This window comes from Acanthochromis polyacanthus, chromosome 13 (genome assembly GCF_021347895.1).
Source record: "Acanthochromis polyacanthus isolate Apoly-LR-REF ecotype Palm Island chromosome 13, KAUST_Apoly_ChrSc, whole genome shotgun sequence".
NCBI lineage: Eukaryota > Metazoa > Chordata > Actinopteri > Pomacentridae > Acanthochromis > Acanthochromis polyacanthus.
In genome coordinates, this window is record NC_067125.1 from 23152585 (window position 1) to 23168706 (window position 16122).

The 16122-nt window shown below is 39.7% G+C and overlaps 1 protein-coding gene across 2 annotated transcripts in view; it reads right to left on the reverse strand.

Annotated features, from left to right (window-relative positions):
• Nucleotides 1-16122, reverse strand: part of brip1 (BRCA1 interacting helicase 1) — a 54091-nt gene that overhangs the window by 18333 nt on the left and 19636 nt on the right. For both annotated transcript variants that reach the window (XM_022195631.2, XM_022195630.2), the window contains exons 11-14: nucleotides 15559-15713; nucleotides 15304-15481; nucleotides 13971-14111; nucleotides 13278-13439 (exon numbers count right to left, since the gene is read on the reverse strand). In XM_022195631.2, the coding sequence (XP_022051323.2) occupies nucleotides 13278-13439; nucleotides 13971-14111; nucleotides 15304-15481; nucleotides 15559-15713 (636 nt within the window). The remainder of the gene's footprint in view (nucleotides 1-13277; nucleotides 13440-13970; nucleotides 14112-15303; nucleotides 15482-15558; nucleotides 15714-16122) is intronic.

The window sequence follows — 16122 nt, forward strand, 5'->3', positions numbered from 1 at the left end:
TGAGACTCCCCTGGATTTAAGTTGAGCCGAATCTTTGGCCACATCATATTTTTCCATCTCGTATGATTTTTGGCAGTGTGATTTGGATGGCTATCATGCTGGAATATTCCTCTTCTGCCAAGCTTCAAAGGTCTGGGAGTCTTCTTATCAGCCAGTATTTGGTATTCATAGTGCAATTCATGGTGCCATCTCTAAGTGTATTCATAGCAACACCTCTTGCACTAATGCCGCCCCTCTCCTGTGCTTCACCATCAGAACTGTGCATTCGGCCTGGTTGTCCTGTCCAGATTTATACCAAACATGTCAGGCCCAATCTGAGCCAAAAAATGTATTTTGATCCCATCTGACCAAAGAATGTGATGTCAATATCCAGCAGGCATCTTTTCTTGTTCTTTAGCAAAGTTTAAACTTGAAGTTTTATGCTAAAAAACATATGTATTTCATCTTCCAGAAACTATGTTATCGAACACCCTTCACACGATCTAGGCTTAACTGGTGTAGCACTTGCTCTTCTGTTTTACTGAACTTAATGGGGATGTGTAGGGATTTAGATCAAACCGATCAACAGCAATGACATTATTAGAACTAGCAGAAGAAATAACTTGTTGTGACAACATAGAATTTACGGTTGGAGTTTTTATAGATCTGAAAAAGCAATTGATATAATAAATCATAAAATCTGAATTAATAAACTGGAAAAGTATGGCATAAAAGGCATAGCATTATATTGAGTGAAGTTATGTGTGATATATATTAGTTATATTAGTAAATGGAAACAATTTTTACAGATTGGACAACAAAAATCAAGTCTATTAGACATTACATGTGGTGTTTCACAAGGGCCAGTGTTGGAACCAAAACTGTTTATTCTACATATTAATGATTCATGTAAGGACTCAAGGGAAATAAAATGTATGGTATTTTGCAGATCACACAAATGATTTTTGGGGCATTTAAAAAGATTCTTCTAGACAAATAGTTTAAACCAGTGCAAACTCCCCCAGCAAACTAGCCTAATAAACAAAAAAATTGCAACTTCAGGGAGATACTGGGGGCAAAATGCACCTGCATGCTAGGAAGACAGTAGCAGGCCTATGTCTCCAGTAAATCTCTGCACCATGTAGGACATGCCACTGTACCACTTTATGACACTTTCTAAGTTTGAAACAAGCTTGCAACACAGAACCATTAAGCTACCCATGTTTGCTCCTGTGTCCTCAACAGCTTGGATTTCTTTTCTTTACTTGCACTTGGCAGAAAGCTTATGTGTTTAAACCTCCTCTGCAATAAAATCACTGTTGCTGTACTATTGTTAGTGCAAAAAGTCAGCGCCTCTCAGGGGAGGCACATTGATCTAAAAGCCCTCATCCTGGCATGGCCCCACTCATGTCTGTGCTGTGCAGATTATATCCTTGAATAAGCAAGGCTTCACAATCAAAAAGAAGCTTCACTGGCTCGGAAATGTGTTAGGAGGGTCAAATAGAAGTTCTTCTCGTAGTCAGCAGAAAACTTCTCAACAGACTAATAGTGTCAAGAGTCAGATGCATATGGAGCCTCTAGATGGGAGGAGGGCTGGGAGTATCCATCAACATCTCCCCAACAGTCAGTTTACCTGCATAAATATTCAACTCAAGTGTTTCTCAAAAACACCATACAGAGTTAAAGAGAAATTTGCTCTGCGGGTTATGTGCCGTACTGAGGAAAACAACAGAAATACACAGGGAAATGAGCTAGCAGGAGAGCTTTGATGGCTTCTTGCATGCCAGTGTGATTGCCACATAGTGGTGAAATGAAGCATGGGAAGGATTTTGTCAGGTTGCTGCCTCCAAAAGCAAGTGAGGTCAGGATGTTTGCATCAATAAAACATGATACATTGGCTAAATATGCAGTGTTACATCGACAAGGACCCCCCCTTACGTGCGTCTTCAACTCAGCAAACTGTTTGCCCTGCAATTGCTTTCCAGTGCAATCTTGCAGCAGGAGATGAATAATTCATGTTATGTACTTTAGGCAGATCTGCCACTAAACAAAACAGCCATTATCTGCCAGGCTGCACTTGGGAAGGAGCTGATTCCGCAAGGAGATTAGTATGGAGGCAGAATGTTCTCACTGATAAAACTGATGTGACAGGGTCAGTAAACACAGGATTTAACTGTGTTTTATATTCACTACTGAAAAGGCTGGTACTTTTAAATTTATCACTACATAACAGAAAATATCTTTTTAAACAAAGGTCATGTCTGATGTGAACAGAACACTTTGGACCATTAAAGACCTGAAGGACATTTGGGAATATTATTGCAATCGCATAAATTTGATCATTTTATAGTGAACATGATGACCAGTTGCTAATTCCAAAGATCATGGGCATTCAGATCATTCAGTATGCAGTGTTGGGATCAGAACAAAATTTTCTGTTTGGTACACTCTGTGAGTTTCTGTGCACACACTATGACACTTTGATTAAACATGTCATACATCTTCATTCAGATTACACTCTGAGGTCATAATCTGCCTTCCTTTGAGGCCAGAACCTGTGACGTCACTGCTCATGGTGCATGGGTCAATCTATAAGCCAGCAAGTGGAGATCGCACTGAATGTACAGTCCTATGAAAAACTATTTGACCCTTTGACTCTTTAGAAAGAGACAACCCACAAAAAAAGAGAGCAGACTTCATGGCTCCATCAATTATGACAAGTCGCCCAGGTCTTGTGGAAGCAAAGCAGCCTCAAACCATCACAATACCACCACAAATGTTGGTAGGTCGGCAACTCATGTGAAGGTTCACCACTGGTCCATGTTTCTCCATTTGTGGATAAAGTCTCTCACTGTGGTTCTCTGGAGTTCCAGAGTCTGAACAATGGCTTTGTAACCCTTTCAAAACTGATAAATATCAGTAACTTTGTTTTATCGTCTGTTCTTGAATCTCTTTAGAACATGGCATCATGTGCTGCTTTTTGAGACCCTTTAGCTACTTCACAATACTAGACAGGTTATGTTTAGTGATGTTTAGATACTGCAAGCCTGGCTGTAATCATATATGAGTGTGGCTGGTGAGACTGAACCCAGCTGACAAATGAAGTTGGTCATTTGGGAGACTGGTAGCTGAGGGGACACTGGCAATTCCAATATAAATATTATAAAAACAAGATGGCTGTGTTGTCAATGTTGACAGAAAGAGAGAAAGGCAGTGTAATTTATGTTAATTTTAAACCTTGAATTGCACAACTAGATTTAACGGTTCACCTAAGTTAATTAAGAATATGTTGCCCTTGTCCTAAATAATAAATAAAACATATTTTATTTTCATTTTCTCTGCTATATTGAAAACTTGCCAATTTGTGACTTCAGAACTATGATATATACAGTGCCTTGTGAAAGTATTCGGCCCCCTTGAACTTTTCAACCTTTCGCCCCATTTCAGGCTTCAAACATAAAGATATAAAATTTTAATTTTTTGTCAAGAATCAACAACAAGTGGGACACAATCATGAAGTGGAATGAAATTTATTGGATATTTTATACTTTTTTAACAAATAAAAAACTGAAAAGTGGGGTGTGCAATATTATTCGGCCCCTTTACTTTCAGTGCAGCAAACTCACTCCAGAAGTTCAGTGAGGATCTCTGAATGATCCAATGTTGTCCTAAATGACTGATGATGATAAATAGAATCCACCTGTGTGTAATCAAGTCTGTATAAATGCACCTGCTCTGTGATAGTCTCAGGGTTCTGTTTGAAGTGCAGAGAGCATCATGAAGACCAAGGAACACACCAGGCAGGTCCGAGATACTGTTGTGGAGAAGTTTAAAGCCGGATTTGGATACAAAAAGATTTCCCAAGCTTTAAACATCTCAAGGAGCACTGTGCAAGCAATCATATTGAAATGGAAGGAGTATCAGACCACTGCAAATCTACCAAGACCCGGCCGTCCCTCTAAACTTTCACCTCCAACAAGGAGAAGACTGATCAGAGATGCAGCCAAGAGGCCCATGATCACTCTGGATGAACTGCAGAGATCTACAGCTGAGGTGGGAGAATCTGTCCATAGGACAACAATCAGTCGTACACTGCACAAATCTGGCCTTTATGGAAGAGTGGCAAGAAGAAAGCCATTTCTCAAAGATAACCATAAAAAGTCTGGTTTGAAGTTTGCCACAAGCCACCTGGGAGAAACACCAAACATATGGAAGAAGGTGCTCTGGTCAGATGAAACCAAAATGGAACTTTTTGGCCACAATGCAAAACGATACGTTTGGCGTAAAAGCAACACAGCTCATCACCCTGAACACACCATCCCCACTGTCAAACATGGTGGTGGCAGCCTCATGGTTTGGGCCTGCTTTTCTTCAGCAGGGACAGGGAAGATGGTTAAAATTGATGGGAAGATGAATGGAGCCAAACACAGGACCATTCTGGAAGAAAACCTGTTGGAGTCTGCAAAAGACCTGAGACTGGGACGGAGATTTATCTTCCAACAGGACAATGATCCAAAACATAAAGCCAAATCTACAATGGAATGGTTCACAAATAAACGTATCCAGGTGTTAGAATGGCCAAGTCAAAGTCTAGACCTGAATCCAATGGAGAATCTGTGGGCAGAGCTGAAGACTGCTGTTCACAAACGCTCTCCATCCAACCTCACTGAGCTCGAGCTGTTTTGCAAGGAAGAATGGGCAAGAATTTCAGTCTCTCGATGTGCAAAACTGATAGAGACATACCCCAAGCGACTTGCAGCTGTAATTGCAGCAAAAGGTGGCACTACAAAGTATTAATGCAAGGGAGCTGAATAATATTGCACGCCCCACTTTTCAGGTTTTTATTTGTTAAAAAAGTATAAAATATCCAATAAATTTTGTTGCACTTCACGATTGTGTCCCACTTGTTGTTGATTCTTGACAAAAAAATTACAATTTTATATCTTTATGCTTGAAGCCTGAAATGTGGCGAAAGGTTGAAAAGTTCAAGGGGGCCGAATACTTTTACAAGGCACTGTATCAAACACTCCATGTATCATTATAATCCTGACCTCTGCAGTGGAACCAGGTCCCAGTGTGGGTTCTGGAAGCAGACTCTCACTCTACTTTTAACATTAGGCATAAATTTTTTTTTTCTTTAAATAAAGCTACAGTTAGGGCTGCTCACGGGACCCGCCTGAAGCATCCCTTAGCTATTGTCCTAGACTGCTGGGGTACTTCCCAAGATATGGTGTGGTCAGTGGTCTGCACCTACATGGAACGTTTCTACCTTAGCGGTACTCAAAGTGTTTGACAATGTGTTTCTCATTCAGCCATTCACAAACTTACCCATATATCATTGTGAACAGAGCTGCCATGTTGGGTGTCCTTTTTCCATTTGGAGCAACTTCGGGTTCAGTGTCTTGCCCAAGAACACTTTGACATGTGGAAGGGTGGAGGATTGAACTACCAACCTTAGTTCCAACTACCAATCTTAGGGACTTGAACCACAGTCATCCTAATGCACTAAACAACTCAACTCTAATCTCCTCTTTCATTCACTGCCCCTCTCTCCAACAAGGTGTCCAAGACATACAATTGCAGATCTGAGGATTCTTTGACTTACACATCTCTGTTATGACTGGCACAGTCAATGAAGCATGACTTGGGTTCAGATCAGAACAATGCTTCCCTGACCCTATCAGGTTTCTTCGACAGACAAATGGATAGGTATGAATGTGGCATGGCTCAGTGAGTAGAGTGGTCATCTTGTAACTGGAAGGCTGCCGGTTCGATCCTCGGCCCGTCATGCTCATGTCGAGGTGTCCCTGAGCAAGACACCTAACTCCGAATTGCTTCTGGTGGGTCGTGGTTAGCGCCTTGCATGGCAGCTTCCGCCATCAGTGTGTGGATGGGTGAATGTGACGTATCATGTAAAGTGCTTTGGATAAAAGCGCTATATAAATACAACCATTTACACTCAAATATTCCAACACCACTTATGCAATTTGTCACTAATAAACCTCAGGAAATAATGTGCATAGGGAAGCTCACCTAACAGCTTTCCTCTAAGACTGGCTCCACCACCATAATCCAGACAAGGTTGCCATTTACCAAAAATGCAGTTCTAAAGAGAATCTACTTCATCTGATACCTCAGCAGTTTGTCTCAAGAGGTCACAAGAGCTACTGTCGCAAAAAAAAATTTAAAAATTAAAAATGACAAGAGCACAAACTCCTCCACCATAACTTCTCAAAAAGAAAAGGATTTACTTCTTCCATGGTCTAGCTTTGATGCTTCTGTATTCATTGAAAAAGAAATCCATTCATTGCTGAAAAAAATGGTACCTAATAAAGTCTTTTGCCATAAAAAAAATGAGAGAAGATGTGCATTTAAGATGAATGTCTTCAAAAACTCTTGAAATTATTAGCTGGTATGAATGCAAGACAAAACACTTGCCACTGAATAAATGCCAATAAATACCCTTTTGACTGGGAAAATTTAAATATTAGCTACACTAACAGAATGTCAAACTCTATTGGAAAGAAAATTAAATTCTCTCAATATATAAGTGAATATGTGGGTTACGTCATCTGTCTTATAAATCCAACTGCCAGGCTGTAGGTGTGAAACTAAAGCTTTAACTGTGAAGTCAAATGGATTTTCTGCACCTTCAGCAAAGCCTTTCAGCCACAAGAGTGTTACAAACTCAACATTGAAATTACAGGCAAAAAGACATGAGGACCTTAATAAATAATTTAGGAACAACATCTGACAAAGACTTGGAGCTAAGCTGGCAGATCATAATAAGATGTCAGTCTGCAAGATACACTACACATCTTTGAATCAGTTTACCACAAAACACCAAAGAAAACAGAAAAAGCAGGTAAAGGCTAAGGCCTGCAGATTAACAATATAGGAAGTACCACAAAAATCCATGTGGTAACTGTGTCACATAGGTTAAGTTCTACCACTTATAGTCCATTGCTTTATAGAAAAGTGCTTTTGGCAATACACAACATCCAAAAGATAGTAGCTTATACATGTGCACATGTAAATCATCTAAAAATACATGTTTAAAGTATCCTTCACTTTGTGGTCATTTGGGTTTGTTGGTCAAAAGCATCAAAGCACAATTATGTGTATTTCACACTATGGCCAAGGATTCTTTCACAGACGATTTGACTGTTTGAAGCTACATGTGAACTTGCTTTCAACAGACAGCAAAACTTTCATTTAAAAGTGAATTCATTTGTTACCCAGCACTTTCAAACTTCAAGAGGTGTAACAGCAGCACAGTTATGATGTCTATGCAACATGGATGGAATGAGCAGTATTTAGCACATAAGAGGGCACAACAAGGTGTGAATAATTTATTGTCCTTTCTAGGCATGGTAGGTGCAATGCTCTGCCTCTGCCAGTGACACGGTAAAGTGGGCCAGATCTTCCTGCCAATTGGGACAGGGTGGTGAAACAAGTAGACAGAAGCAGTGAACTGTAGTCTTTCTCGCACTTTTACACTTCCCCTCTTTCCCCCTCGTACTATCTCCCAATCTTTCACCTCCTCTGCATCCGGCCTCACTCTATCTCCTTCCTCGTGTCCCTGGTGTCACTGAGCTGTGTGGCGACACATCGCAGCTCCTCTAGTGCCTGCTGAATTATGGAAGGGGTTTGGAGGCGATGGCATTAATGAAACATGCAGCCAGGAGCCACATTTCGCAGCAGCGAGGGGAGACGTGTTGTTGCAGTGTAAATTATTCAGCCCCAAAATATCACAGCAGCCATCACGCCAAGACTGGTGGCAAGAAGCCACCTGCCACTTCTGGCCTACCACTCTTCCCTTGTCGTCTGCTCTACACATCCCAGCCACACCGGTGGTGACAACGGAACTCTGCAAGAACACTGCCTGCTGCCCAGAGAAGACAGCCGCTGATATGATTTTACTGTCTTCTTTTAAAAAAAAAATAGATTAAACTGTGATGAATATAAACTCTTTTGAGACATATAATGTCTCATACCCATCATCATTAAACACAAGTCATCCATATCTCTCTATGTCTGTCTAGCTAAAGATCTCAGATTACCAGATTATGGAGATTTATCATTGAAGTGTATCACAGTATTTGTATAGATAATTATGTGTAGTGACTGTGTATTAAATTGACACTGTTCAATAACTTGGAAAAATGCCACAGAATGTCAGTCAGTTGGAAAGGAAATATTATATTTTCTTATGCATATTTAAGATAAAGTTGGCAATACAATATCAACAATTTTCTCATAAAATCCAAATAAAACATCTAGAACAACAATGGGTTTGTCCCTCAATATTCTCTGGCTTTTCTGCCCTGTGTATCGCTCTCAGCCCCAAGCCCATTCGTACGTAATGAAGACAAACATACTAAAACATTTGTTATAAATACATAAATGTTTAAAGCATCACAAAAAATGGACATTAGTTTTTAACCACTGTTGCTGAGAAATTAGTAAACGGTCAGTTTTGTGGGCACTAAATTTGCTGACTTAAACTAGTTGACATTCAAAAAAATATAGGATAGCACCAACCTTATGGTTTAACAATTCATTTTTTTAAGTTACACTCCATTTGCAAAATGCAAACATCCAGATATGTTAGGTATTTTCTACAAACATTAAACATGGTGGGGTTTCAAATAAGTCATTTTCTGCTGCTAACTTAAAACTCATTTGAAAAGTGAATAGTCATGTATGTTATTTATCAATGGCAAATATTAAAGATTCACACCTTTGGACTTAAATAGTTTGTTGAACAAAATAAGCAATTCAAATTTGATTTTATAGTATTTGTATAGCTTTCACATTATGTTTTGTTATATTTCAGTCACACTGATAGAGACGATTCATTGCTACTGTGGCTGCAGAAGGTACCAAACAGATTACTCAGACACCCTTTAACTTGGGCTTTTATAAGTCTGAGAATGAGAGCCTTCCAAAAAAAGGTCCAGCTTAGTTAAACAGCAGTAACTCTGAAGTTTCCACTGTAAAAACTCAAATAAAACATCAGCTCAGTTCTAACAAAAATCTTTAGTGATATGCTATACTGGGTAAACTGACTAATGACTCTAATGTGCTCCCGAACACAGACAGAAAGAGCTTCACTTTGAGATAACAGTACTTGTGAAGCTGTGTGATGGGTGCTTCAGATACCCCTGAGCTGCTGAGGACAGTGCGTGCAGTCCGGTTTGACTTTGATTTGACACAAGCTCAGCAGAGCCCAGGCGCCAGCGCTGGGTGCGTCTTCACACAGACAGTGAGGCGACATCACCTAATGGCCCTTATCTCAATCTTCTTTAAAAGCATCTTGTATTCCCCGCCATCTTTTCACCTCTGCAAACCCCTGCTTTTTTTAATAAACCATCAGTCCCCCTCTCCCGTGGAGCATTGGTCCCTTCCCTTGGCGGCTGAGACCAGACGGCATAGCCTGCTGTGGTTTTAATGGGCATTAACTGGGGGACTGTTGAGGCTAAAGTGCTACAAAACCACAGCACTGGTGCAGTATCTCTGGGAAACTGTGTATGTGACCACTGATTGTAGACACACTTTGTGTATCTTTAAAAAAGTATTGAGCTGTGTTGTGTGCTGATGCCTAACACACTATTGAGTGTTCCTTGCATTTAGTTTGTAGTGCACCAACGTCAAAGTTGGGAAATGACAATAATGGAGACAGAAATATTGACACATTAAATTTTACAACGCTGACCCAGACAGACACACTACTGGTAGCAAAAACACATTTAGGTGGATTATATTACTAATTTCACTTGTAATTTAGTCATTTTGGAATCCATTAGTACTAAAACATAACTTAAACTGTGCAAATGTGTGCTATTGACTGTGTGTTAATGTGTGTGAATGTGAGGGCAGAGCCTCGAGGGACACCCCTCTGACCCTGCAGGCCTGTTCGCCTCACTGCTCTGACTGTCTGTCACAGAGGCATCTGTGTATGAGGAGCTGATAGTCATCACCGAGACATACTGAAACAGGGATGTCTTGGGATGACCTACCCTCTCTCTACACACACACACACACACACACACACACACACATATCGCAGGGCAGACGGGACTCAGTGGCACCAACAAAGCCTCCATGGGCTCCAATTAATACCCTAGCCCTTCATATCCCCTCATCTCCTCATCTTAAGAGCTGACTGCAGATTAAATATTTATGCATCAGCACAGAAAGAGCGATAGAAGACTCCAACATGGCTATCAATAATATAAAAACATCCCACAGCTCATAGTCGCTCCTTTGCTGGCAGTACAGGCTGACAAAAAGGAAGGTAAAATGAGAGAACAACAACATTCAGAGTCTTAGCTTTCTCTCACAGCTTGCATGGTGGTGTCATCAGCTGTTTGACGATGCAACTGGTTAGTAAGCATGCGAGGACTGCAGAAAAATTACACCATGATCGCTGGATGGGACAAGGTGAAATACAAGTCCAACATGAGCCACTCAAAATACGCCAAAGGCAAAAACAAAGACTGCCAAGGGCAAATCACAGCAAAAGTCCTGTTTGACTGATCACAACAAAACAATATGTCAGCGATGCCTGGCTTTCATGACACAGTGTGTTTCCATTCAAAACAGGATGTGAGTGTCGAACACAGCAGCAGTAGAGGTGACGCAGACGTTCAAAATGTCTTGCATGAGCTTCAAAAATTCATTCTCAGCTACTGTGACCCAATCATTGAATGTTTCCACTGCCGCTAATGAAATCGGCAAAATGCTAAAAACCTATATTTATAAAAGATTATATGATTGAAAACTGGAAGAGAGGTTATGATAATGTAAGATAATGTGAGACTATTTTCTGCACCTCTACGGAAACAACACTGTTGTGGCAAGAACTAGAACTTAAAAATGTCTTTGTGCAGCACTACAAATGTAAAATGCCATGAATCATTAAAAAAAAAAAAAAGAAAAAAGCTGAATTTCTTTCATTATTTGTCTTTTTTTTTTTACAAATTGAAGAAACTGGAAGCAACATGTACAACATTTTTCTAGGGCAAAAATGGTGGCTCTACATGTTAGAGAGGTTAGCTGAAGAGGCCTATTTCTATTTTTAGAAGCTCTACAAACTAGACATCCTCTCACTACTGTTTCTCAACCCTACAAAGATAATTCATCTTGATGAATGTATCTGCCAACAACTTCCAGAAAAACTTGCTTCTCTCTTTATCATTTAAAGTTTTATTTTATTGACAGGTATGTTTAATTTTGCTTTCAGTTCCTCTAATTTGTTTCCATATTTGTGTCTTCTCTGCTCTGTGCAAACACAGTCTGCAGTTCAAAGAAAAAGTCGCTGAATTTTTGTCAGATAACTGTTGGTCACAGCTGAGTCAGTCGTGGCATCACAGGTGCACACAGGAGCGCAAAATTTGATGGGTTTTACAGGACATGCTCTATTTTTGGTAAATTCTTGAATAGGACATGTAAAATAAATGGATTTTGATGAAATATCATGATAGCAAGCTGATATTTGTGTCATTTTCCCCACAGGTTAGACTGTCAGACAAATAAAAATTGAACAAATCTTTCTGTTTTCACAGTTTCTGGCTCTGATAAACGGCGTAATTTTGGCAATGTTTTACGGTATAGAGGGTTCAGAGGTGTACATTATTACAGTGACTGCAAAACATACCTCAGGGGTTGACAGATGATTAACAATATGAGAAAGTTGAAAAAACAATGTCTATTACACAACTAGTATGGGTTTTGGTGGGGATTATTGGTTGAACTGGCCATACTCTATGCACACTCTAACCACTGACAATGACGTATGAGGAGACAGCATGCTTCATTTAGTGGGTTCACCAGCCAAAAAGGTTAAGAAGTACTGCATTACAATATCAAGACGTCAAGTGAATGAATAATGACTTTCAGCTCACATTTATTAAGGTTCTTGTAGTAAGTATGTTAATCGACTACATGTAACATGTGCAATGTAAAGACACACACGGTGACAAATGAAATCCACTTGGCCCTCAGTAAGCTAATGTGACAACTGAGCTACAGTGGACATTAATTATTGATAAAGAAAAACGCATAACAAACAAAGGGGGACAAAGTGTCTATGAGTGTGCTCTCAGAAGCACCCTCATTAACTGAAAGAGGATACAGCTCTGTGAGGATGATGCTACTTAACAAGTACCTGACAAGTACCTCTATTGATCTGTAGTGATCTATTGTAACATGTGATCTCACTGCTTCTTAGCAGTGGAAACTACTGTAATGTCGTCCAGACTTCAAACAGTTATTTGTTTTGCAAGGTACAGGTTGACATGAATGCCTTTAAACATCAAAAGCTTTGATGAATTGAATTTGTGGTCTCTAGTTCCTCCCAGTGGTGAAATGGAGAAGTCAATGTTTCAAACTCGGACCGTCAACCACCACTTCAGCACCATGTAATTATTTATTTTGAGTGTAAATTTACAATCACATTGAGAATATGACACCAGTAAACATTTTGTCGTGATGATGCACTTACCTGTCCTTTATAAATAAAAGCAATGAAAACTGAAGCATTTGTACATTACTGATGTACTCATGCAGTGAGATAAATCTTTCTCAAACACATTAACAGCTAAAAATCTTCATATTTAAGAGACATTTCAGAAGTGCTTTGGTGTTTGACAAGAATTAGAAAAACCTGCTCCCGTGTTTTTGTTATAAGTTAGAATTATTGAATGTTTTATAATGGTTTCATTATATGTACTGGTTTCTTATCATTTGCGCAGTAATGTATGCAGTGCTTTGGTGTTACATTTACTCCTTCTCTTGCTCACTTGATTTATTTCTTTCTGCAGGTCTACTTAGGACTTGCCATATGGCTAAATCTGACACTGTAGGGGGCTCACTGAGCCCACAGAATGATGACTACGGATAGAGAGCACATTTGTAAGTTAATATATTTTATCGGGAATTAATAAAAATAACAATACTAATGACCAGATAAAGGCTTTATATTGGACACAATATTGAGCCTGGTTTTTAACAAGTAAAATGAGTGAAAGCAATTATTTTTTGACTAAGGAGAAATATTCAAACAGAAATGTTTTTTGAAAACTAATTTTGTAGGACTGTCTGCATTTAATATTTTCTAGAAATTCCTGAACCTTTTGCTGACAAATATTTTGTAATCCGTGCTCTTCACTACACATCCCTAACAACCAGCCAATGCATATCTGGAGGTGACAAGAGAGACGTAATGGGGAGACATAACATTATGTAACATGACCCCATGTGACAGATTATTACACATCAATCTCCACATTTACCTTGTAGGAAGGCAAGAAGCACAGCACACCCTTGGCCATGACCTGGCAGACATGGAGCAGCAGGGCACCCACTTCGTCCTGGAAAGTATACGTTTCAGTGTGCTGAAAGGTGGCACAGAGTTTTTTGCCTTGAGGTCCTGCACCAACAGTTCCCACCCAAACCTGAAGAGATCAGAACAAATTTTTATCAAAAACCCAAACAAAAATACAATGTGTTTAGCTTAGAATTGTTTTGTTCGTCTGCCTATAAAAATTCCTGAGTGTAACTTATAAGTTACTGTCAGTGATCAAATTTGCAGTATATTTAATGTCATCCTTTATGATTAGTCAACTCAAAATGTATAAATGTGGTGATAATGGCAAGAACGTTCTCTAATATACCATCCCTGAACAGCCATTCCATAATTCAGAACTCTCGATGGGGTTTTTTTGCAACCACATGGTTAGACTGTGACATCTGCTGGACAAAAGCAGGACTGACAGATTTGGAGCATCTACAAGCTCAAACTTTTACTTATTTCAAGCCAAGACTCTGAGCCATAATTAAAAAGGATGGTGGTTTGAGTCAAACAACCAGGCAGTGTCACACAATGTTCCTGTAAATCCACCTACTAAATATTCCACTGGACAACAATAGACTAAGAACAGCCACAAGATTCGTATAGACTAACTGACATGGGTAAACCTACTTACCTGGGACTTGTTGATCACGTGGTTGGCCTCCAGCTGGATTGAGAATTTCACCCCAAGTTCAGAGGAGAAGGAGCCCATGGGTGACAGAGTTCCTGATGTCAGCACAATGCTGTGCACCGACCCACTCAAGTCAGAGAAAGCCTGGGCGATGTAAACACAAAAACAGAGACAATTAATTTCATAATCAGTATTCAAATATTCAATATGATGACTCAGTGGAGACAGGAACTAGAGAAAATGGTTATCTTTAATAATGTCACATCTGCTTAAATCATTTAATCTTTGAGTTTATAACCCTCAGTAATAAGTGTTATCATAATACCAAAATTAAGTGTTAAGATATCTGCATAAATATCTTGGTAGTGAAATGATGGTAAGACCCTAAAACATCAGGAAAAGTTACGGACTAATAGGTGACCGAACATGGAATTTAAAGTTTAATTCATTTAAAAGTAAATACTTTGACAATGCTACTACAAGGCTGTGGAGATTGTGTCAACAAACTGAAAAGAAACAGGAAGGAACTGCTGCACCATAATGTGTTCATACAGCTCTTTCATGTTCTCATCACACAACTGCCTAATGCAGTATAAATCCCTGCAGAGATAACTGCAGCAGTGGTTTAGTGCACATTTTAATCATTCCCAGTTCACTCTGTCTGTAGGGATTCAGTTGATCATGAGTACTGCTGTCTGATTGGCAACCTTGTGAATTTTCTGATTTTTAGCAGCTTACAGTAACATGAGTTAACATCAGCAGTGTGAATGCTGCATTTGCATAAAAAGAGGTCATCGTATTGGTTTGAAAAACAGAGAAAAACAAATTAAACAGTAATCACTGCCTGTAACTACATCATCAAACTCCAATGGTGAGATAGTTTGTTTTTCATACAGTAAATAATTTGCTTGATATGTATTTTAAGAGCATGGATTATGTTATCTGTCACATTTGCTAATCTGTCAGCAAGATTCTTTGTCAAGTTAGACATGTTGGCTTATTCTTAGCTGAAAACATCTTTGACAGACATGACTTTGGCATCTTTGGTGCTCGCGGTCTTGTTCTGACGGTTGGTTTGTAAAGAAATAATGCTACATTTTGCTTTGTGATGTACAAAGTGGACAATCCAGGACACTGAGAAAATTCACAGGAAATATGGCACCATTGAAACTCTGTCATTGTTTAAGTACCGCTACTAAAAAAAAAAAGGGGAATAGTCTTGTTTTTAACAACAGGGTATTGTGATACTTCTCTAGTATCAGTACACCTGGTAACACTACTCAGTAATAGATCAGTATGGCTTACATGCCAGAGCCTGCCATGTCTAACCTCTTACCACAGCAGGGTTCAGGCACCAGAAACTCAGTGTCAGGACTTCTGCCTTGACTCTGACACTCTGGCGCTGTCGGTGACGAGGTCGAACGAAAAAGCCCTGAGCATCAGGGACATCAGGAGGGACCTGATTCGTCCAAGCATAGGTCTTCTGCAGGGCTACCCGGTAGTCCTCAGCAAACCTACAAACACACAAGCCCAACTGAGAGACTGCTGGTCTGAGGCAGCGACATGACAAGTACTCAGCCAATTTCTTTACCTGCAGTTGTCCCTGTAGAGAAAGTCCAGCACCATGAAGAGGTTTTTGAGGACGGTGGCGGTAGCTGTGCTGATGGTCGGGACCTGCACCATGTCGTCTCTACCATTAACCACACCAACACGCTCCTCCTTCTCCAACACTTCTGCCAGATTTTGCTAACACACAGAAACACAGTGGAAGAGCAATACAGTGCTGCTGATTATTACAAAAAACACAGCATAGATTTAAATGTAATAACTTCATTCTATTTATGTAAGCTGTGAGTGTTTTCACAACAAATAAAGGCGACTACTACGACTTATCATAAGCCACATTGCCTTTTTTCCCTGTTTTAGCCTTACAGTATGGAGACAAGCTAGCACTTATGTCAGAAACATTCAAATAGGGTCTTCTGTTAGATGAAAAACACTAAATGCATGCACATTACAGTGGGAAATGCCTGACTGGGGTGAGGTGATGAACATGGTAGAAGCTCCTGCAAATACCACAACAGAACAAGACTTAGATTTTTCTCCCTGATGTTTGGGTGGGTCAGGACCATTGGTGTGTGAATGACTGAATAAG